This window comes from Antechinus flavipes, chromosome 2 (assembly GCF_016432865.1).
Source record: "Antechinus flavipes isolate AdamAnt ecotype Samford, QLD, Australia chromosome 2, AdamAnt_v2, whole genome shotgun sequence".
Classification (NCBI taxonomy): Eukaryota; Metazoa; Chordata; class Mammalia; order Dasyuromorphia; family Dasyuridae; genus Antechinus; species Antechinus flavipes.
The window spans coordinates 436,349,352-436,374,730 of NC_067399.1; the positions used below are offsets into that span (position 1 = coordinate 436,349,352).

The 25,379-nt window shown below is 32.1% G+C and overlaps 1 protein-coding gene across 3 annotated transcripts in view; it reads right to left on the reverse strand.

The window, feature by feature from the left end:
- Window positions 1–7,441: 7,441 nt before the first annotated feature.
- CNOT6 (CCR4-NOT transcription complex subunit 6) overlaps window positions 7,442–25,379 on the reverse strand; it is a 48,287-nt gene continuing 30,349 nt past the window's right edge. For 2 of the 3 annotated variants that reach the window (XM_051979084.1, XM_051979085.1), the window contains 8 exons: window positions 22,379–22,483; window positions 22,226–22,294; window positions 21,115–21,272; window positions 20,052–20,206; window positions 19,076–19,230; window positions 18,274–18,504; window positions 16,289–16,491; window positions 7,442–11,520 (listed from right to left, as the gene is read on the reverse strand). In XM_051979084.1, the coding sequence (XP_051835044.1) occupies window positions 11,308–11,520; window positions 16,289–16,491; window positions 18,274–18,504; window positions 19,076–19,230; window positions 20,052–20,206; window positions 21,115–21,272; window positions 22,226–22,294; window positions 22,379–22,483 (1,289 nt within the window). In that variant the 3' untranslated portion in view covers window positions 7,442–11,307. The remainder of the gene's footprint in view (window positions 11,521–16,288; window positions 16,492–18,273; window positions 18,505–19,075; window positions 19,231–20,051; window positions 20,207–21,114; window positions 21,273–22,225; window positions 22,295–22,378; window positions 22,484–25,379) is intronic. The other variant, XM_051979086.1, reaches the window with a different exon arrangement.

The following is a 25,379-nucleotide window of genomic DNA, read 5'->3' on the forward strand; positions in this document are numbered from 1 at the left end:
ACATGACTGAAACAAATGAATAACAAGAAGTTCCTTCAACCAGTTCTCATACAAAATGACTTTGAGATCCTTTACCACCCTGTTTGCTTTCTGGACACACTAGTTTATCAACATTCTCCCTAAAATGTGATACACAGAACTTAGCACACTACTTTAGAAGTGGTCTGAATAAGACAAAGATACTGGCCACTATCTCTCACTGCAGCCTAAAATTACACAAGTTTTTTTGATCACCATTAGTTCTTGTTAAACTGCTGCTACTGAACTTGTTAGCCATTAAAAGACTGGATCTTTTTTAGAGAAATTGTTTAGTCATGCTTCCCATTTAGTTCTCTTGAAGGTGATTTTTTGAAGCCATGTTTGAGAATTTACATTTATCAATATTAAGTTCCATCTTTCTAGATTTATCCCAGTGTTTATAGGATCTTTTTGGATCCTGACATGTTCATTAGACATAAGATCTCCTAGCTTTGCATCTGCAATTCTGATGAGCATGTCATCTATGCTTTATCCAAGTCACTGCTAAAATAAGATAAAATGAAGTGGGTCAAAATCAATTATAAGCAAAATCAAGGGAAATGATTTAACAAAAGTTACAGGAGCCTTGTTGGTACAGTGAACAAATATGCTAAGTTACGGAGACATAGCCCTTTAGGATGGTGGACAACAATACTATTTGCAAAATCCCTCATTATAGATGATAATCTAGATGAAAAGTATATAAAACTTTCCAGATAACAAATTTGACCAGTACTGAAGGACACTCATACAGAGATTTAAAGGGAAAAGGGACAATCTAGTTTAGGGAAAATAGCTTGATCCTCTTCTATACATCTTTGCACACTTAATGTATCTCTTCTCTCCTCTCCTTCCAGCCAAACAACTCAAATTCTACCATTGGTGTCCCACAAGTCTTCCTGAATTCCCAAATCACTTACAACTACATTAAGACTTTTGAGTCACTGTTTTTTATTACTAGAGTTTAAAACTGCATTAGATTTTGAGGACACCACATCTATCACTGATGACACCTCATAGATTGTTAGGAAAACTTTAAATTGCTTCAGAAATGCAAAGTATTAACAGATGGAATTACCTAATATTTGGCCAGCTTTTCCTTGATAATTACTATTCAGTATCTCTGTAACAGCTACTATGAAAAGCTTTCTCTCTCTTCAACAGTCTTAACAATCTCAGTCATTTATTCCGTGGGAACTTTCCCTTCAAAATAAGGGGCAATATTTTTTAAATAGTACATTTAGGAACATCTAGGAACATCTCTGTTACTTGTCAGTGGTGAGATGTGTATCTCAAATAACTTCATGTCAAGGGAATTGTATTTGCTTAATTTAAGGTTTCCTGCTTTTCACAAAGCTAGAAAGACACAGACATCCCTCAAAATAAGTAGGAAGCAACATAATATAATGGGAATTCAAATATGTATTAAAGCCTTACTATATTTTAGGGTCCTGAGAACAACAAAATTGCTATGGCATGGACCCTATTTTTAGGAAAATTAAATTTAATAAGGAGAAAGGACAAACACTTGAATAACAAAGATAAAATAGAAACAGAGTACAAAGGTTCAAAATCATAGAAGGAATTGGAGGTGAGAAAGTATCTTCAACAAATGGTTAGGAAGAACAATGGAGGTAGTAGAAGAGAAGGAAACAGGAGAGGGGTGATGAGTCCAATCTAGGCATGAAAACATAGTGTGAGCTAAGGCCAGGAGACAGGAAAGAGCAGGAAGAGATGGGAAATAAAAGAGAATAACAAGAGGATTAATGAGGCAAAACCCCAAATGTTTGGAGCTAGATTGTGGGAACCTTGAATATCAGGATCAATTATACTTTATTCAAGAGATGAATATAGAACAGACTTCTTGAGTTACATGATTGGAATGTGCATTAGGAAGCATTCTGGAAAAGGTATGAAATTTTAGGAGAGAAAATAGAGAAAACTGAAAAGCCAATTAGAAGGCTTTTGCAATGGTCTAGACTAGTGGTTTCCAAAGTAGGACCCTGGTCTGATTTTTAAGGGATATGTAATCAAACAATTGGATGGTGGGGAAATGAGTCTCATCCACCTTCCTCACTAAAACAGTGGTCTGATAGTATCACATCTAACCACATTCAACCCTTCTTTCCCCACCAACTCCATTCTTTAGGCTGCACTACCTTCCCTCCTCCAAACTTTAAGAACAGTAGTGGTTTAGCTGCCATGGGGAAAATTACAAACTGATCCCCAGAGAACTAAGTGAGGAGTGGGAGCTCCCCCTTATTCTTTTTCATTTGGGATGAGAGTGATGCAAGATGGGTAGGGATAGATCACAACAAATCCCATCCTATTACCTTTACCCCTAAACACAACCTGCTTTAACACTATTCTTTTTCATTCCACATAGCCAATCAGTTAGCTAATCTTGTCATTTCTATTTTCAGATCTACAATCTATCCCCTTTTTTCTATTCACAGTCACCATTCTTATTCAGACCATCATTTCCTCTCACCTAGACTACTGCCTAATTGGACTCTGTCTCAAGTTGTCTCACTTCCCCTCCCCTCACTTCCCAGTTCTTTGTCCACACAGTTGATTTTCCTATAGCTTAAGTGCCCAGGTCATTTCAGGGATTCTTTACTGATTCTGGGATCAAATATTATTTCATATTTATCTTATTCTTTTAAAATGTCCATTTTTGTGTTTTATAGTGTGGTTACATAATTTATAAGTATATGCATAGGTATGTTTGTGGTAAGAGCTTTTTTTTTTTATTTTAACCTATAGTATCCTGTGCATGACCACTGGTCTAGATTAGGAGACGAATCTGAATCCAGATTATACCCAGAGTAGAAAGGAAATGGATGTAAGGGATATTATCAAAGTGGAGATCAATAGAACTTGGCAATTTATTGCATTGGGAGGGAGAATTATGAAGGAAAGAAACAATTTAAGAAGAGATGCCCAAGTTAATCGTCCTGAATGACCATAAATAAGCATGGTGGTATTATACATTAAAATAGAGAAGTTAAGGGGAAGAAGAGATGTTGTAAGGAAGACAAAGTTTTGTTTTGGACTTGCAGAGTTTAAGACAACAATGGAACATCCTGGTAGAGATTTCCATATATAGATATACATTTCTACAAATATATAGGCAATAAGTAGATCAGGGAGATTTTAAGTAGGAAGTAAGGGATGCAGATACAGACTTGGGAGCTAGTTGAATACTTGTGCATAAAAGGAAAAAGAATATGCTTATCAAAGTCAAAGGGAGATTAGAAAATATTACTTTAGCACAGCTAAAATATAAAGATGTGATATTTTTGCTCATAGCAATTATTATTCCTTGCTGTAAGGAAATGAAGCATATTCCTATCTCATGAACATGTAATTGCATATGTAAATTCTATTATAATTCATGGCACACCTGGATAGATTTTACTATGCACCCAGGCATATACTCTGATAACTACTGGCATAGAATATATATGTAGAATAGTGAATAGAATTTGAATTAGAAAGGTAATTTGTAGCCTGAGGATGGAGAGCCATAAATAATCATGCTTTAGCATTTGACCACTAAATAACTACTAAATCTTTGAAAAATGTGAAGGAGGAGCCACAAAACAATTGTCTTTTTAGGGGCACTTCTCAAATGTCCAAATAGAATCTTTGCCACTGGCTTGACAACAATATTTTCTGACAAGAATCATGTCATGGATGCAGAACTGGAAAATCCTCAGGAGTTCACATCTAGTCAACACACTCATTTTATAGATGACAAAACAGGTTAATATTATTTCAAATCTTACACAGATGTTACAGAAATTACACTAAAAAAAGTTTGAAACAGATAATGAATTTATTGGTTGGCTATAAATAGAATATAATCAGTGGTAAAGAAACAAAGATCCTGTGTTATCAAGATCATATGAGCAAAGATGGAAGAAAATAGCACAAATAAGATTTTTATATAAAATGCAGATCCATTTCTAACTTATTATCTTAAATATGTTTAGACATTCTAATATACTTCTCTTTATATTGACTAAACTATCTTTTAGGTCTGACTGAAGAGATTTAAAAAGAGCTTAGTTTAAGCCCTGGAGATCCACCACAAAGAGAATTCACAAAGAATATACTTAAGAATTTTGTGAAACAGGAAGATATAATTGTGACATTTAAATATTTTAATGAATTCTCAGTATTTCTTACACCATTTAATCTCCTTTTCCTCTTCTTTAGATATTTTAATAGGATATTTTGAAAGGTTTTCTATATTAAGACCTAAATGTATGTTCTTGAAAATAGCTGGTTTTCTTTTAAGGGAAGGCACTAAAATGAACACTAAAAATGGCTTTAAAACAACATGATGGTGCTGTAGGATAAAAGTTAAAATATATAAAAAATACAAATTATGTAGCAGATCAGTTGATTAAGTGTTCAAACATTGATGTTTCCTGATATCAAAGATTTAGAAAACTTCTGTATGGTCAACTGGCCTATTCCTCTTTCCTAAACCAGTTTCTGAAACCCTTGCCAGAGACAAACCAATGAAATTTGGATTTAACAATGCAACTCAATATATTATTCTAAGTGGCTGTAAGTATCAATAGAAATGCTAAAACCTTCCCATCTAAACTTTGCATGTTCCCCAATACTAAGCATGGCATTCTAATCTCAAAAGACATTTAAATGAATATTTGTATTGTACTATACATGTCAGTCTCTTGCACCCAAATAAGTTACTCCTAGATTGCTGGTCTTGCCAGAAAGTGCTGGAAGAGCTGCTGGATAAGCTTCCAGATCTCTTTATCTTGTAATCAGACAGCAGCATTGAATCAGCAGTATGGCAAAGTAGTTTACTTTTATTAGCCAGATTGTAAAGCTGGCTCAAGAGCAAGACCCTCTAAGAACTTCTTATCTTTATCAGGGGTCCTCAAACTACTGCCTGAGGGCCAGATGCAGCAGATGAGGACGTTTATCCCCCTCACCCAGGGCTATGAAATTTCTTTATTTAAAGGCCCACAAAACAATTTTTTTTTTTTTTTTTTTTTTTTTTTTTTTTTTTTTACTATAGTCTGGCCCTCCAACAGTCTGGACTGGCCCCCTATTTAAAAAGTTTGAGGACCCCTGACTTAGGTTACTCATTTTTTAAAAATTCAGTGTCCTCAATTGACAGGTGTTTGAAAGGGTAGTAGGTTTGAATGATTTAAGAGATTTGCAGTGATTCTGAATGGTTTCAAATTCTAAAAAAGGGGCTATTTAGCAGACTTTTTTTTTTCAGACATTTATTTCTAAATAATAAATAAGTATATGGAAGGATTAATTTATCAGTTTGGGGGTGATTTTTCTCCTGAACTACAAAAGATTGAAAAACAAAATACCACAAAATTGTTCATTATGTCCCATTCTAAGAAGACATAGGAGAAAGAACTAGATTCAATCAGATCTGAGTTCAAATCCTAGTCCTACCATTTCTCCAGTGTGATTTCAAACAAGTGACAAGTAAAAGAGAAAGACAGACAGACAGACATGAAGAGACAAAGAAACAGAAAGACAGAGAAAGAGAATCAGTAGCTAGGAAGCAGCTTCTAATACCACTTCTAATACCTGCCTTGTAAAATTTTAGGGAAGCAATCACTGCCTATATCACAGGATTACTATGAAGAAAGTACTTATAAGGGCTATATAATTCTAAGTTATTGAAATTATTGTTTATGACTTCCCATTATTTGATTTTCTACATTTATCTATCTGAATGCTTAACTTACAATTATATTTATAAAATTCAGATATCGATTCAGAATTTTAGAATATAAGAACTGTTGGAGATAATAAAGCCAAACTTTTACAATTTCACGGATGAGGGTCAGAAAGGTAAAGTGATTTGCCTAAGCACCTCTTGAGTTAGTGACAGAAGAAAAACTAGAACTCAAGACTGAAAATCTTTAATTAATGTACTACACTTTGTGTGTGTGTGTGTGTGTGTGTGTGTGTGTATGTGTATATTTTAACTTAATAAAATGGATCCAATCCTCCTAAAATCTGTGAAACTAATTTTTCAGTCAGTAAACGGAGTCCACAACTAAAGTGAACTTATGAATGTTTACATTTTTAAATGTCACCAACTCATTATCATGAAACTGAATATTGTGAATATTCACAGTATGAGCATATGTAAAAAAAATGTACATTATGAACAAATTATGTCCACAAAACAAATCATGTCTCCAAAAACTGGAAATTTACCTTAAGTCCATGACTCTCTCATTTAATCACACTTACCAAAATTTTGGTTTTATTAGCACAGCACATAATAGGCATATTGCATTCAACAACCTTTTTACGAAAACTTGGTGTCAAATATATAGATGAAAACAAAACAAGAAAAAATACAAATACCTGAAAAAAAGAGGACATCAATGTCTTAATATTTATACTCATGCTTCCTCAAATATTGAAGCAGAAAAGACAACTTTTCCCATGCATAAAAAATGCTTTGGCAAATATTTAATAAAGTATTATTTGAATTGTCTCCTAATAATCCTAGTAAACATTTCATTTATAAATGGCTATTTTTAAAAGCACATAAAAGCAAGTCTATTTAAAAAAAACACACCCAGATACACTATTTTCATTATTAGAAGCAGGCAGGAAAGTAAATTTTTTGTCTCCCTCCAAATGACTGTGATTTAGCAGGAACAAACATGTTCAAAATCTTTTTTTCACAAGACAAAATGTTACATCAATGTTTGTGGAAGAATCTATACCACTGTATTTCCATTATGTCTGAGAGCAAATACTAATTGCACATCTTTTGTTACCTTCAATCCTGCTGGAACAGTGCAAATGAATGACTAAGGACAACTATGCTAAATATATAATGACTACATTCTTCCCAATTGGATGACTTGAGCTCCTATTTGCTTTATAAGAGATGAAACAAAACTCATGTGTTAAAAGTTCTGTTCTCTAAAATTCTCTCAGTTACAAAGTATAATCTAACTTCATTTAGTACCTAAAGCAAGAATTTCTTCTAAAATACTGACCTGTCATAATCTAGTCCGAAGAGTCTGAAGACCTCCAGTGTTCTCCAGGGATGGGGCAATGAATATTAGTAAAGATACCAGTATTATACCTAGTGACTAAGCATATTCTGAAATATATATATTGTATGCCCTCAGGCCTTCTTTTGTATACGCTCACTTCATCAAATGGCTTCATGTTCACCAAATACCTCTGAAATTAAGAGTTGGATCTTGTGTTAGGGATTACAAGATTTGAGACTCATTCTTTAGATCACAAGGTCTTAGAAATTCAGAGCTGGAAAAACTCTGGCATCCAGTCCAACCCTTTCATTTTGCATATGAAGATGCTGAAGTACACCAATATTTATTGCTGATATTTGTTATACAGTTGCTATAGAAATTACACATAAAAATAGTTTGAAACAGATAATGAATTTATTGGTCAGCTATGAGTAGGAAAATACATTGGTAAAGAAAAAAGACCCTGTATATAAATATAATACTAGCTAGTTACAATTTGACCAAGAAAAAGTTCCACTGAAGAGAACAGTAAAAGCCCTTGTTTACCATCAGACCATATTCAGTTTCCCAATAATCTTATTAAAGAGCTGCCTAGACAAATGCAACATTCTTTGAGCTTAGTGCTGATAATGTGCTGGTTTGTATTACATGAATGGTAAACAAGAGATAGTCCAGTGCATCACACATTATACAGAAGTACTGTGAAGAAAGACTAGATATTCTATTTCAGACACTACTTGAACATACCAAGACATCTATGTGTTATTAAAACATATGTAGCCAAAAAAAAATTGCAAAGTTAAGATATACTAAAATACTGTTTTAGGCTGGGTAAGAAATGCCTATAGAAGCAGTTGCTTGAATATTAACAAGTTACACAGTTTGGTGGAATGCTTTAAAAAGAAATCTCAGAATTCTTTTGCCTTAGGTGGTTTATTTCCTTATAAAAGGTAGAGCTCTAATGTAGTGAGACTGATTTTATGTAGCTTATAGAAATTCAACCTCATTACTTTAGAGTTATACCATACATAGCTAAAAGAAAAAAAAAAAAGGAATACTGAAAATTATCTGTTGAGAATTTGCATCTTAGAAAAAAATTTGAATTTGAATTTAAAATCCAACATTCAGGAGAATAATTCCCCTAGATTTAAAAGCATTAGGCCAAACTAAGGCTTACTGGATGTCACTGAGTTACACAAAATTAACAAATTTTCTACTGGTCTTCTTTGCCTAATTAATGCTATTTGTTTTTTAAAGTTTCAATTAGTTCATATTTCCACAGCTTTAGTTTAAATTGTGCCACAATCTAATTTAGATGAACATTATTTTCTCAAAGGATAAATAATCTCCATAAATACTGCAAACTGTCTTGAGCTTCAAGACACTTTACAGAATGGAATTTAATGGCTCCAAAATACCTGTTTTCCTATAAGAGAGAAAACTAAACTCTTTTCCCACCTCCCACCCCCAACCCCACTTTAAGAACATTTGTATGATGTGCTTACAAAAACACTGAAGGCCTGTTATGGCAACACCAAAATTGCATTTAATTAATATTTGTTATAGGGCTTTAGAAGAAAAAAATCTGCACTGTGAAAACATATGAATTTTATTGCATCTTTTTTGGGTACGGCTTGTTGGAAATGATGTTGAAATTAGATTCATGACACAGGAAAATATTTTAACACAAAACTTGCTTGACAAAAGCATCTCAGTTCAGTTTGGGTATAACTGTTACTCCCCTTTAGATTCAAAATATTTCTCCTTTGAAATTATAGCTGTAAACCATTAGTAGATCCTCACAATTCAATTTATCACTATCTAAAAGGTGGAAAAGCAGTCTAAACTGACACAAAGATTGCAATGTGTCTGGTCTAGGCAAGAACAAGTATCTTCAAGACACAATAGGTCATAATATTTACTCTGCTGCCATAAATTCAAATCTATTTGAGACAGTAACAAATACAGGTGAAACATAATGAGTAAAGCTCAAACCTTTAAGAATCTAACAAGTGCACTCCAGCTCCAGCATCTATTAAAGTAAAATATCCCCTACTAACAAATACAAAATGAATAAGTGCTTCCCCCAAACCTGCCATAAAGCTTTCTGGACTTATTATTACATAATCCAGATCATCAAAAAAATAGTTTACTCAATTTGATGAGCTCAACTAGCTCATCTTCACTGGAAATTGTCATGATGCACATTACCAACACATTGTTAAGGAAACATGAGTAAACACCTTTTATTCACACTTTACAAAAAAAAAAAAAAAACCAAAAAAGAACATAAAAGTTATGCATTGACTCTACTACATCAATTCTACCTGCATTTCAATGTACTGATTATAAACTGGACATGTTTGATGTCTGCACAACTTTAAAAAACCAAAACCAAACAAAAAAACACCTCAAACAAAAACCAGGTCCCAGACAAGAATTCAAGATCAAGACTTTAGAAATTTAAAGTGAAAATATTAGACTTTATACACTGTCATTTTATCTTAAAATGGTTAAGCACATTTAAGTGCTGAGATTTTATAATAAAATTTTAAGTCATATTGGCAATGACATCCACTGTGGTAAAAAAAAAAAATGCTCATAGCATTCAGCAATTTTTACTTTAATGTTCATACAGTGCCCTTTTGCTTCCCTGCCTGCAGTTGAAACAAAAGCAGTTAGACCAAGATCTTTTGGAATTCATTTAATTGATTTTTGAAAGATGAGAGAATGGGGAGAGAAAATATAAGTTAATTTTTCAAGGTAAAAGTTGGCGTTACATCTCTAAGCTACTAATGGCACTATGAGCAACAAACACAGGATATGATATAACTTAAGTCTTGCTTGACACACTAAAATAAGACTTGGTCACTTTAAAATGATCTGAAGAATTGTCTTGGGAACCTGTTCTGAATATACAATACTGAATCTAATTACACTGCTTCATAAATGAGAAAACATTACTTTTTTTTCCAAGAAATGATATTCTCTTTTTTGGAGACAGGAACACACTGAAACTGAAAAGAATTCACATGATAGTAGTATTTTGAGTGACAGGCAGCACTGTGCAATTGACTCTGTGAGCAGTGCTTGGGTTTGGTGAGCTAGGAATTGGGGACCCACATTCTGAACAAGTTCAAATATGTGATATTCAATGCTTCACAAAAGGAAAAAATGCCACAGCTTCTACAAAAGCATCTTCATAAAATTTTCACAAATGTTAACAGTATTTTAAAAATATAAAAGAGGATGCACAGATTCTCTCTGCATGCACAGGCAGTGCTTGTTGAGAACAAATAAGAGCAGGCACAGTGGAGATAGGACAAGTAGTATTTTAAACAGAAGTTAAGAAGCTGTACATAAGCATCCCTAATTTTTCTTAACTTAAAAAAAGTTAAAGATTTAAAAATATTAGAATCTACACACATTAGCCCATAGAAGTCTACTGATTATTGACTGCTTAGCTTATCTGTCCTGGGAGTCATATGTTTTTTCATACAATTCACAAATACATGGATAAATTATCTCTGGTTAGAATTAATGTCTTGAGCTTTAAACAGATTTTGATTTAGAAAGCAATGTTCTCAATTTAAAAATAAAGTAGTTCAAGAGGGCTAACACAACCCTAACAGTGCAAATTCTTAGCAGAGAAAGCCTGTGGCAGCTTCTTTTACTTTACAAGCTGGCCTAACACATGAAACCAATAAAAATTTAGCCTTAGTTTACAATACAATCATTTCCAAATCTGATTTTTTTTAAAGTACAAAAATCTCATAAATCAGGTCTTCTGTAGTTCATATACAAGCATAAAGGCTAAATTCAAATTCTATATTTTACAAATAAGTCTGAAAAAGGAGGAAGTGAAGTACAGAAGAATGGTCTCTAGATGTTACTACTGGCCTCAGAAAGTAGTGCTACAGATTTCTGTGCAAAGAGAATATGCTCTATAAACATTTCCCTATTTCAAGGCATGAAAATATTATGCTGGATAGGAGAAATAGGAAGATTACTTGTAACAAATTAAAGACAGGTGCAAATGCACCAATCCCTGTCTAACAGTACACAAAGCAGACTGGGCTCAGAATTTTGTCTCTGTTGATAGCACCTGGCTTTTACTATTGTCTTTACCAAATAATCAAGATTTAAAATTCGGATCATCATTAAGAAAAAAAATCCCTGTTGGCCATACCTCACTCCTCTATATTCAGATTTTACAATTTTACAAATCAGATTGAGGTTGCCCTCTCAATGTACTTGACTACCTCCTGCCAGGAAGGTGGATACCATTGACTGGGGGCAGGAAGGGTAGTAAAAGCTCCAGTTGTGCAAAAAGTGAGAAGTGGTCAGAAGGGATGAGTGGGTGTGGACAGCCGCTTATATTGTTCTCTATTAGCCAATGGTGATCCAGAGGTCCAAGAATGCCTAGGATGTTCAGTTGAGGTTTAGAGTAGAAGATGTAGTCAATTATACCCTGGAAAACAAACAAAAACAAAACCCAAAAGATGTTACTGAAACATCAAGGGCTTTCTCTGGGGAACACAGTTTTAAAGTTTTATCACTTGTAATTATCATTATACGACCATCATAAACCAAATCATTCAAACAAGTTCAGTCAAAGAAAACAATGAGAACATAAATCAATATGAAGGATATGAGTCAAGTCAATGATACAAAGCAAAAAGGGCATAAAAGTGGCTTCTAGATTATGCTATTTAGCTTTTGAATGAAATCAACATAAATCCTGCCTCCTGAGACTTGTCCTGATTTAGCCCTGCCACTAATCTAGTACCCAGCAGAATATGAAATGGTAGGAAGGAAATACCTGGTTCCACTAGAGATAAAAGTTGACTAGCTGAAAGGCATGGAGCTAATTAGTTCCAATGAGTAGTAAAAACTGTACAAATTAAAATATTACATGACCTAATTTTGGGGGTTGGGATAGGAGGATGGCTATAGCTATGACAACTAGAACTTATCTCTATGAGGAAATAATAAATCATAGGAACACTAAACTGAAAACACTCTTTTTTTGAAAATAAACACACTTTTCCCTTCTTCCACCACCAAGTCCTATTAAGACATCTCATGAGGTGATGACCATAGTTTCTCAAAGACTCTGCTTGCTGAGTTTAAGCATAGATTGTAGACTGTGTATGTCTCATCTGAACACCAACCTATTTAAATGTAGAGGAACTCATAAACAGTAAGCTGGCCACTATACCAGATAATGAAATTTTTTGGCTACATAAATTTACAAAGAACTGTGCAAGATGTGGAGGGGCTACAATCAGCACTGAGATTTATACTGATGACTCTTGAAATAAAATGGTAGAAAAGACAAGGCAAACATTCTTTGGAAGATTTAAGGTGTAAAAAATTTTAAAAGAGTCTGAATAATTTATAATTCATAAATAAATGACATGCAGATAAATAATCCATAGAATTCTATTTCTAAAAAGGAAGGATGGACCATTCTCTGACAGGCCCATCCATACATAAAGACAATGCTTCCAGAAAGACAGATTTCAGTGAAATATTTTTACTTTTATAAATGAAATCAGCTGCCTTGGTAAGTAGTTACAGTATCTGGCTCCTTCTCTTTCACTGTTGCAACTAAGTACATAGAGAAGGGATGGGATTATTCTTAGTAATAACTGACATTTAAATAGCACTTTAAAATGTATAAGGTGCTTTACATACATTCACTTATTTACCTTTAACCCTGTAAGGTAGGTTCTTTTGGTATCACCTCATTTAACAAACGAGTTAAAAAAGATTAAACTATCTGCCTTGTAGTCACACAAGTGCTGGAACTGGAATATGAATCCAAGTCTCCCATCCCCAAGGTCAGTGCTACTTCCACTACTGCATGGGGCCTTTTGTTATATAATCAATAGAAACACTGAAAGGAGGATTAACCCAATGTCCTTACTAAAAATATGAATCTGGAAAAGCTACTGAGAGCAGTTTTGACTGATGTTTAAAAATTTTTAATATTTTATTTTCCCCAATTATACGTAAAAGCAATTTTAACATTTTCTCTCCAAATTTTGAGTTCCAAATTCTCTCCCTTCCCCCATACCCTGTAAAAAAAGCAAAACAATTTGATATAGATTATATATGTATAGTTAGGCAACACATTTCCATGCATTTGACTAACATTTTTAAGGAGGAAAAAGAATGCAAGCAGGGAAATTAAGATCAGGACAGCAGACTAGGGTGAAGAAACAAATGAGGACATAGTGAATTCAGGACAAGAAAAGAATATGAAAGATATTGTAGAAAGGAAAAAAAAAAAATAAAATAAAAAATAAAAAGCAAGTACCAACACCATTATAAATTAAATTTATCTTTAGTTTCTTTTCCGGTTTCAGGTTTAATATATAATGAATCAGATGCTTTTTGCACTTATCTCCCAACAAGTTTTTCTTTCCCCCCAACATTCAGAAAAGTTTTTTTCCCTTTTTTTAAAAAAAGCTACAAAATCCAAGGTTTTAAAGGATACTTTGCTGTTGCCTTGACAGTTGTATCAATGAATCCTCCCATTGAACAATATGGGAGACACAGTCATGTTAACTGGATTAATGGAAAGTTGGGGGATGAGGAGGGGAATAGGCATCCTTCAGAAGACAACATTTTCTAAAGTACCTAATACATATAACAAGGAACTGTGCTAAGTGATCTATCAACATTATCTCATGTGATCCTCACAACAATCCAGGGAACATGATATTTTTATTCTTCTTTCACAATTGAGCAAACTGAGGCAGAAGTTAAGTGATTGACACAGTTAGTTTGAGGATAGAATGGACTTCAGCGTCAGTTTTCTATTAACTATGCTACCTATGTAAAGTAATAATTCCTCTATAGATTTTATCCACAGGCAACAAGTTGAATAAGACTAATCTTGGGATCAGCAGTGCAATTTGATGTTTGTCTAATGCAAACACAACAAATTACAACTAATATAAGGTCACTATAAATTTATCAAAGCATGATCAAGAAATGAGATGTATCAATCAAATATTTTGATTACTAAAAACTACAGTCTATGCAGAATAATGATCAACTTAAAAATTAGAACAATACTATAAAATACCTAATTTCTGAAAGAAATGCTATCTCAAGAATGGCACTATAAAAATCATCTTCTAGACATTACAGTGCATGAAGGCAGACCTCCTTACTTTAGGTTTCACACAGAAATTAAGTGTTATTACATCACCAATTTACAATGGAAGATGAGTTCTTTCCCCTTAGGATTATACATTTTTATCATTCTATAAAATTTCATCCAAATAAGCACATACTGAGTAAATGTGAAGATATCTTTTTCTAACCTAAAATCAATCCATTCCCTATTCTTACTCCTTTAACTTTTAAAGCTACAGGGAGATATTTAGATAAGGGAGAGAATGCCTTTTTTTGTTGTTTTTTCCCTAACCTGTGAATATAAAAAAGAGCAATATTTAGTATAAAGAACACTGGAATGGGAGGACAAGGTCTGAGTCCCAGCTAAGCTAGAATTCACCTCTGTTTTACCAGCTTCTTCAAGTGTAAAATGGGAATTTGGGGGTAGACTGGATAAGCTTTATAGCCCCCTTTAAGCTCCAATACTCTAAGACTCTATAAAATCTAAAGTTTGCTGCAGAATTTCAATAGGAACTAAAGGCACCACCATACTTCACATCTATTTTTCTGCTGTTAGATGAAGGAAAATAACTAATGGAAATTTAAGATTTGCTAGTAAGTTGGCATAAAAACTGAGAATACATTCTTTTTCAAGCTATCACCTCATTCACCAAATTTATTTTAGCAGTTGACAAATTAATTCAATGAAGAAACATACTACACCTTGGTCATAAGAACCATTCTTCAACTTGTACTTTCAAGCTGCATCTTTGAGTGATCTCAACAAGAAAATCAGGAGTGATAATAAAATTTCCCCATAATTTAATGTTTTAAAGTGAACTTTGTTTATAATTCTGATAGTAAAACCAAAGATACCTCAGCTAAACAATTTGCAATATTGAAATATGGTAGCCATTTTAAAAAATCTGTTAACATGTCCAATTTTAACTACCCAAAACAGAGCTAAGAGAAGGGGGGGGGGGGGGGGGGCCAAGAGAGAAGCATAAGAAGTCTCTGAGAAAACAAAACAGATATTTTTGAAGTATACACACTGAAACATTATAACATTCCTCAAAAGACAGTCCCTACTTCAGAGTTTATTTACTCTTATTTTAGATGTGTACCTTATGAGTTTGGTAATCTGTTTAGCACAGAGAAGCACAAAAAGCAGAAATTTGTTGATAGACTAGGGTGGGGAGAATTATTAGAAGATATATGAATAGTAGCTAGAGCAATAGAGTAAAAAGAGAGAAACAGTGTGGAAAACAAAAAATAACTTTAAAAATATAGCATAGTACAAGGATACAGTCTTAGAAACTTCAACAATTTCATCACTTTATATAAGATATATTCATGTCATGATCTTGAACCATTAAGAGAAGGTTAAGTTGAGCATATTTTTATCTATTCCTCTCCTCTAATGTATCCCTTGAAACATGAAAAGGGCTTTGAATTCCAAAGTTTTAATCAGATGAGCACAAAATTAACTGATTCTACCAGGGTAGAGAAGTTCTTGATCATAGACTTGGTGATAAATTATATCTGGTCCAAAGGTTAATAACTAAATTCAGAAATGCTCATCCCTTTCTGAGATGGTGAGCTGTCAAAAGAGTACCAGATGATAATTTTCAGCAAATAAACTCACAAAAACTGTATAAATTATAAAGGAGTTATATCTTAAATCGTAGATCAATGAAGTATTGAAATATAAGTATACTATATATTTAAGACAAAGAAGTATATAAAACTTTATCAGAAAAAGATGGTGATTTAAAACATTCATTACTATGAATTCCTCAATTTCCAACAAGAAAATGAGGGATTAGTATAACAAAAATCTATGAAAGGTGAAATTTCCCCTTTAATTGATAGTTTTATATATATATATATATATATATATATATTTATGCTAGAAATATGAAGGACATATCACATGAACTTTATCAAAGGATTTGCCAATGCTCAGTGTTTTAGAACAGTATAAATGAGTGTTTTTATCCATACTTTAAAAAACTGTCCATGTTTTAAAGATGTGTATTTTATTATTTTGACTGAAAAAGCTACATGATTTTCTAATAGAATACATGTTTTCAAGTCCAAATTCTCACCTTGAAGTCAAATGTATAATTAGTATAAGGCATTAGGCCATTCTCATAGGCACTCTTTAACTTGAAACCATGTGTAATCCTTCCATTTGTCGTTCCATTTTTCCCATTACAGCTGAAGTTAGTAAGACTTTCATTGTATCTTAGTTCTTTGAAATCCTTATGATTTGTTTCTACTCCACCAGTACTCAAGTATTCTACGACACCTAAAATAAACCAAAAGAAAAAACCCTTAATAGTTACATTAAAATTTAAAAGCTAAAATTGCCAGGCTTATTACAAAGTTGTTTTATGCCAATATATAAGTAAATGCTCCAAAAATATTTACAAAAGCATGTTAAAACTTATTTTTACTTAACATTACATTTCCACAACTTTCAGATACTTTACTACTAAAACTAGGGGTTATTATGTGGCGATATTTCTAGAATAATCCTCAATCCTAATTAATAGTAATAATTCTCTGAATGCTTTATGAGACCAGTTGTAGAGATAAAAACAATTGATGTAAAAGCTCACTATTCTACCTGCCCTTACAATTTAATAAGCAAATTACTTGATATTATATTTATTCTACCAAATCAAAGAATATTCTTGAACTATATTGATGTTTATGGAGGAAGAAGGTGTAACTATAGAGGAGAGATGTAAACAAATATAGTGTCTTCTAGTTTGATAGCACGAGCTTTACAATTTAATAGGATCAAAGGATGACTGATTTAGAAATAGAAAGAATCTAAGAGGCCTTCATTTCAACCTTTTCATTTTATAAGACAAGGTAACTGAGGCCCAAGAAATAAAAGGTAAAAAGCAAAGCCAGAATTTGAACCTGGCTTCTCTGATTCAAAATTCAACATTCTTTCCATTTTATCACATAACAGTTGCATTACATACCAAACAGTATTTCAAATATAGCTTGACTCATTTACCCAACTTGGCTCAAGTTAATTTCCTTGAATTTTGTAAATAAAAAAATAAAACCAGTTTAGTCTATGGCAATAAAATATATCATATCTGAAATTCTATGAAAGGATGGCTGGAACCCAAAACAAGCTTCTCAGAATATGGGATATACCAAATAGCTGAGAATACATAGATTATTTTATATATATATATATATGTTACATATATGTTATATTATTATAGAGAATACAATATATCTTAGATAAGAGATAAAAACAACTATCCATTTTTATCAAGGTAAGCAAACTTTAATAGCATACATTTCAAATAAAAGAAAGAATGAAGAAAATTATAAATGACTAATTCTTTTAACTATCATTATAATCATATATTAGGTGCAGAGTATAATTCTGGGAAAGATACAAAAATAACTATAATGGAATCCTCACCCCTCAAGGAATTAAAAAAAGATACATCATTTTTGCCTTTTAAAAACCCAGGAGGAACATATTTTAATATTAAAGTACTATCATGAATTAAGATAGTAAATCTTAACCTGGGGGGGGGGGGGGGGAGAGATGGTCTATGAATTTATTTACCATTTTAATATCTTTTTTTAAAAAATAGCTTTTAATTTTTCCAAATACATGCAAAGATAGTTTTTAAACTTCAAATATAATTTCCTTTGTAATCCTATGAATTTTATTTCATATATTTAAAAACATTATTTTAAAGACTAAATCCAGAGGTGCCACTAGACTACCTATGGTGTCCATGATCCAAAAAAGATTAGGAACCCCTTATTTAAGAGCACTAAATCAGAAACCTAAATTCTAATTAGGTCATTTCTCTATTAAAACTATGTGTTTTAAGAACCAAGAGGAGTAAATTTTAACATTTTAGTATTAATTAATAGTATTTTCATTATACTATTTCATTTTTAAAATATACAAAATCATTTCATGGCATGTATCTGAAGTCGGTCTTTTCAAATACTAAATCTAATCAACAATAACATCTTCAGTGACTAATGCATTTACATTAAAAAATATATTATTCTTCAAAATAAACATTGTTGTTCTTACCAGAGTCTGGCAAAGAATTGAGATCTGCACAAAGAACAAGTGGAATGGTTCCAAGTTCTCCCAGTACATTAGACTTGAGACTCCGAGAGGCTTTGTCTATAATGTTCTTTACTTCAGAGAGGAACATCATAGTCTGTACCAATTTCACATCAGAATATTCAGGATCCCAATGCATATGTGCATTAGCAACAAGAATAAGCTGCTTTTCTGTCCCAAGATGTGGCTTTCCAGCTAAAATTAAAGGACAAAAGGAAACCAAATATTTCATTTCATACAATCTTATTATTGAAAGCAAATGATTTTAAATGGCTCAACTCATTTAAAAATGTCCTTTGTATCTAAATAGTCTCAAGATCCTAAACAAAAAAACAAACAAACAAAAAAAACAAAAACCACACCACAACCTAAAAAGAGGGAGATTACTTCCAATTTACCTTTGCTGCCAAAAAATGGAGGAAAGTGTTCAAGTTCATTGTATGAATAGCTATTCCATTTCATATTTACCTCTCTATTTCTTTCAAATCAAAAATGCCTACAAGCAAATAAGGCTTTTTTTTTTTTTTTTTTTTTTTTTTTTTTTTTTGCTTTTCACTCATTCTCTGTAAGACTTTCTTAGGAAATAGCTCTTATCTTAAACATTGTAAGTAGAAGAAATGATTTGACATATTGGAAAAAAAACTTTTCTATTTTTTCTGAGGCAATAATCAATTAATATATGATCAGCTACTTTCTATTCTTTTCAATGCTGTCAAGAAAACATTTGTATTTTAGATCCCAATTTCATCAGAAATTAGTCACTTACATGACATTTCAATCAATTCTTTTCGAAGTTCTAGTAGCACTGCAACTCCAATGTTATCTTTTGTCATAACTCTGTTCAGCATAGCTTCAGACCCTTCTGAATTTGCCATTGCTAGTTGATTGAATTCAACAGTGTGTTTCTGAACCAATGTGAATCTAAATATTGGGGGGAAAAAAAAAACAGTTGAGAAAATGCTTTCTCAAGGGAGGCAGCATGGTATAAAGGAAAGAGCCTGGGACCAAGAGACAGAAGGCTGGGCCTTAAGTCCCCAATCTAACACATGACTTTGGTAAGATACATTTTCTCTGAGACTTTGTTTTTCAATCTGAAAAAAATCTGGCTAATTTCTTTACTTCCAAAATTCTAGAATTTGAAAACTGAGGGATATAACACATAAAAAAATATTTTTAATCTTACATTTATCTGATGAAGGTTAAGATCACTCAAAGATAAATTCTCCACATTTAATAGCAACTTTCCAGAATTAATTTTAAATTATTTTCAGGTGGCACTAATCTACATAGGGCTTTAGAGTTCTGCACAGGTAATATGGAGGTTCTTTTCTCTGAACTTAAATTTGACTTAACCACAACACACAATCTCTTCTCATAGTTCTTATATCACACTTTCCCGTGGATCAGGTAGAAGATAGGCAAATTAAGAAGTTCTTTGAAAACATTCGGTAGAGGGCATAGTACTTCCACTGATATGAATTAAACCTCAACAAAAAGTGTGTGTGTGTGTGTGTGTGTGTGTGTGTGTGTGTGTGTGTATGTGTGTGTGTATACACAGAGAGTTCAAATTGAAATTTCCCTTCAATTCTACGAGAAAAAAATTATGACAGTAGCTTTATTTTCATTAATAGTTCAGTTTCTTTAACTCACTCAATTAACAAACTGGTTAATATTGCCTTAAAAATCCACATTGAATACAAAGGCATATATGTGTATGTTTGCAAAGAAAACAGCTTACTTACTTTTCTGTCTTGAAGAATATTGCACAGCCATCAACATGTTTTCTTTCCTGTTCTGACATTGTCCTAGCTCTAGATTTTGGACTAAAGAATCCATTATAGCCGCGTTCCTTTAGCTCTACCAGAAAAAAACTGTAATACTGTTCAGTTTCAACCTCCTGAAAAATCATAAACAGTACAGCATTTCAGTTTCCTAAAAATAAATTCATTATAACACACAAACTACTATAAGTATGCCCTTTCTACCATAATTAATTGGGTTATATTAAAACATAATGTTAGGTGAAAAGGGGCAGTCAGTATCAAAAGAACACTACTGTTAATGGATGATCATATTATGGCTGACTTTAGTTATAATGTATTAACATTTTCATTGCAAAAAGGCATTGATCAGGGCAATCACCCACATGTTATTTGTAGAGGTGTTGCATTTGAATTGTAGAAGTAAGAACTGCAAAAGCCCATCCCCTTTTTTCAATACATTTTCTCACCTGCTTGTTTTTCATTTTACAAGTACAAACTGCCCTTATCAATTCTTTTGGTACCCAGGAACACAGAAAAAAACCTAAGATGTAAAGATGTTGTTTTACCCAGCCAATTTTTAAGTAGTTAATTATAATGTCACTACAGAGATTGGTATGTAAGCACCATACATATAAATTTTTCCTATATAAAATCAATATGTCCTAATCAAGATGGTGCTAAAAGAAAAAAAAAAAATCCCCTATATATAACTCCATTTTCCCAGCTGCTTCCTATTAAAGTACATTACAGTCAGGACAATGTTGGAAAGACTCAGCAAAAGGGTTGTATTCAGCTATCATTAAAGATTAAAATTAATTCATCAGGGCAATACAGGGTTGCAGCGGGAAGCTGAGAGTTTACCCACCAGGTCTAAAATCCAAGGGATTAAAGCTGAAGCTGGATTATAGGAAATTTATAAATACAGGAACTCAAAACTTGTTAACTGAGAGATGCCAATTAATGTACACTTTATTCCTAACTTTGGCAATTTTGAAAGATGGGACTTTGTACATTTGAACAAAAATTGTTCATCATAAATTACCTGAAGACTTATGATGTCAGCATTGCAGCTCAAGATTTCCTGCATAATGGCTTTTTTTCTATACTCCCAAGTAAGTGCCCATGATGGACAATAGCCATATAACTGGCGAGTTGCATATTTGTCACAGAGAACATTGTAGCACATGACAGAAAACAAAGCTGTAGGGAAAAAAAACACACACACACACAAAAAACCAACTCATTCACATAAATTTCAGAAAAAGAGTTTTACATTGTTAGATGCTAAAATTTTATTTAAGGTGCTTCAATTTAAAGGTAAACACAATACTGATGAAATACAACAGTTCAGACTTGGCTTTTAGACATTCAATGTATTAGAATCTAAAATGCAGGTTTCTGAAGCTCTCCAATTTCTCCCCATTCTTATCCCCACCATCCTGAAACTACATTCATGGAGAAATATGTAAAATTGATACAAAGCTATATTAAAAACCAAGTCTGGTTCACTTCTGCAAAACTACACAGTTAACTTAAGCAAAAACACAAGTAAAATCCTGTTACAACTAATTATAAAATAATATAAAAATTATTTTCATCAAATTTAGAATTTTAAAGGGCATCAAAGTTAACTGGCAAACTTCTTACTCAACTAAGAATTCTGTTGTCCCGAATGACTACTGAATCAAACACTGCTCAATATAGTTGGGACATTACCCAGGTCTTAAAAGATTTTGACTTACTATCTATGAAATAATGTCAGCAATAAGTGGATCTCAGATATCATGTAAAATGACAGACAAGAAAAGTAAGGCCTAACCCAAAGTAAGAAAACTAGAGCTAGAACTAAAACCTACCAAATTCCAAGCTAGTCCTCCTTCCATTACATCATGCAAAGGCCCTTTTACTCTACCTACATTGAACAATATTTTACTAGGCACATACTCTGCACCACATAGAGCCTGGGCATGCCTGTATTGAGAAGTTTAGTTTTCAAAAGTATGATTATTAGTATTTTCCAAATTAAATGCATTATAAATAAGTTTATTACATAGACTACTTTATGGATGAAAAAAATAACCACTATGCTATGACTTTAATTATATTTAATAATAACTAGTAGGAAAAAAACAAACAAAAACAATGCTACCAACCAGTTGGCCTTGTTCTGTCTGGTTCTTGTAACATAATCCAAGATCTTGGAGGTGGTTGTTCTGTTGCCACTAGTGGAATATTTAACACAAAATGAAATGACAATATTTCTATTTGTCTTCCCCAAAAAGTAATCTAAACTAATTACCACTTACTTGTTTTTCCAGTACCTGCCAAATTATCAAGCAAATAGTTCAGTAGCCTTCTTGTCCCATCCGGTTCCTGATAGAGGTTCAATATATCTTGTGTAAGTGGATTTCCTTTAAGTATTTAAAAAAAAAAAAAAAAAGTAAAATAAGACCTAATTTATGAGTATCCAATTTAGAGATATCAAAAACTCTAGATATTAATTAGACTTTGATATTTTATCAACTGACTTAGCCTAAGTTATTTCAAATGAAATTTTATTTTAATTTTTAAAAATTGATAAACAACAAAATTCAGGAATCAAATTCATTTTCTTTGTTCTCTCTGGATTTTAATCAGATTAAGTGAAAAGATAAAAGTAATTCTTTCATGAAATGTGATTGCTTCTCAAGCTACAGTATTCTTTCAGATAGTGGGTAAAATAGTTAACAAAGATTAATGAATTTCAGCCTAATAAAGAATAAAGAACCTAGAACCAAATGATCTGGCTTGATGCAATGATTCTCACACTTACTTAATTGGTGATTGGCAAGTTAAAACCTTTCTGACCTTATTTTCTTCATCTAGAGATAATACATACCTAGCTGTGGCAAAAAAAAATTTTTTTTTGGAAAAAACTACATTATATGAAAGTGAACTTTTATTATTATTACCATGACTATCAGTGACTTCTAAGACCTAGTCACAATCTTTATTAACTTCAAAAAGGCTTAAAAGTGGAAGGTACAGTTTTTGTACTAGAACAGTATCCAAATATCTAAATCAATATCTAAAAAAGATTTTGTCAACTGGAAAGACAGGCCCCGAACAAGAAGAAATTTATGCAATTTTTACTAATTATTTATTGAAGTTAGTATATATAAAGTTGTACAGTTTTTTAAACTGTTAAGTATAGAAAGCAACATGGTAAAAAATAGCATTTCATTCACATATCAAACAATATACCATAATAAATTCCCAATATATTAATGATCCAGTTTTTTTAAAGATTTAAAATATGAATTATGGGAAAAGAATATTCTTATTTAGTCATGAGGCAAAATAGATTTTTAATAAAAATTAAAATTGTCTGATGCCCAAAAACAATGCAAAAAGAATAAAAAAGAAAGATACTAGGGAAAGAAAACAAATTTTGCCTTAAATAGTTCTAATGAAAATCCAAAATTAAGAGTAAGATTCATTCTTCAATAGAAAAGTGCTCAGAAGACAAATTATCAAAAAAAAACTGAAAGATTGTTTAAACATTCTAGTATTCAAAGTGTCAATGCAATTCTTTTAACTGCATATCCATTAAATTAGTAAAGGTAGTTTAAAGAAATAAAATTCAAAGTTACAAGGATATGGTAAAACAAATACATTATTACACAACTGCCGGAGTTCTCAATTGGTACAATCTTTTTGAAAAGAAAAATGGCAATAAGAATAATAATTTACAATTACCCCAAACTTTTGACCTAGTGATCTCAAGACTATTTTAGGGATATTAGTAATAGGGGAAAAATACCCTTCTATACAAAAATATTTTTCTAGCTACATTATTAATAATAGTAAAAAAAGTTAAAAGGAAACCATGTGGTCAATAATTAGGTGATCTATTATACAAATGGAATATTACTATCTACAAAAACAGCATATCTAAAGAGTAGAAATGTAAGAAGATGTATTGCAATAGTGCAAAATAAAGAAAGCTGAATCATAACAATATACATACCCTGACTACATAAATTAACTTCTGCCATGACAAAACTGAAAAATACACTGAAGGAAAAAATAATTTTAAAAGTTGGACACAAAACCAAAGAAAAGATTCTTTTGGATCTTTAAAAAACAATCATATATTTTTTGCTTTCACATTTTATTTTTATTTCCAAATATATCATTTCCCATCCCCTATTTAAGTTAATCCTAGTAAAAAAAAAAATGAAAAAAAAATTATTCAAAATCAACACATCAACCATGCAACAGTCCGCACTCATCATCTCCATCCTTTTGTTACCCCTGGGAGGAGGGAAGGGGGTGGGGTTGGGGGTAGGGGAGAGTTGAAGATATTTTCTCATCTTTTCTTTGGAATCAAGTTTGGTCATTACAGCTACATTGTGTTCAGTTTGGGGCTTTTATTTTTCTTGATTGTTTATCTTCCATTTACACTGCAATGTTGTAATCATAGTCACTGAGTACATTGTTCTCCCGTTTCTGCTTTCCCAAGTCTAGAATGAAACTCATATCAAATAGGATCATTTCATTCTTTGTGCTTATATTTCTAGGATCTGGCACAGTGCCTGGCACATAATACATACTATTTATCATTTGATATTTTTGAGGACAGTAATTCCATTACATTCTTGTACCACAATTTGTATAGCTATTCAACAATTGATGGGCACCTAGTTTGTTTCCAGTTCTTTGCCACCAGAGAAAAAGTTGCTGTAAATATTTTGGCATATATTGGACCTTTCTAGTTCTGATCTTCATGAGATATATAGACTTGACTGTGAGATATCTGGGTCAAATTATATGGACATTTTTAGTCATATTTTAAAGTATAATTCTGAAGTGAACTGGAACAATTCATAGGTGTATCATAGTAGTGTGTCTGTCTTCAGCCTTTTTACTGTTTATTACTTCCACTTTTTTACAGTCTTTGCCAAACTGCAGGTATAAACTGACACTATTCTGGTTATTATTGGTAATTTAGTTCAATCTTAAATGGTAATTAATAGTTTGAAATTCTTTTTTATGTCATTCTTTTTTCATTTTATTAAATTGTTCAATTAATTCATATTTAAAGTTATGATTTAGATTTATGTTTACTTTTCTTTCTCTAGATTGTCCTTAACATTTGTATTTGCATTTCCAATCTATTTTTCTCTCTCTTATTTTTTTGGATTTACTTGCCATTGCAACTTCCAGTTTTTCTATTCTGCCCATCATTTTGAAGTAAAGACCTTTTCATTTTTCTTTTTTTTTCCTCACAAGTATTTTATTTTTCCAGATACATAAAGATAATTT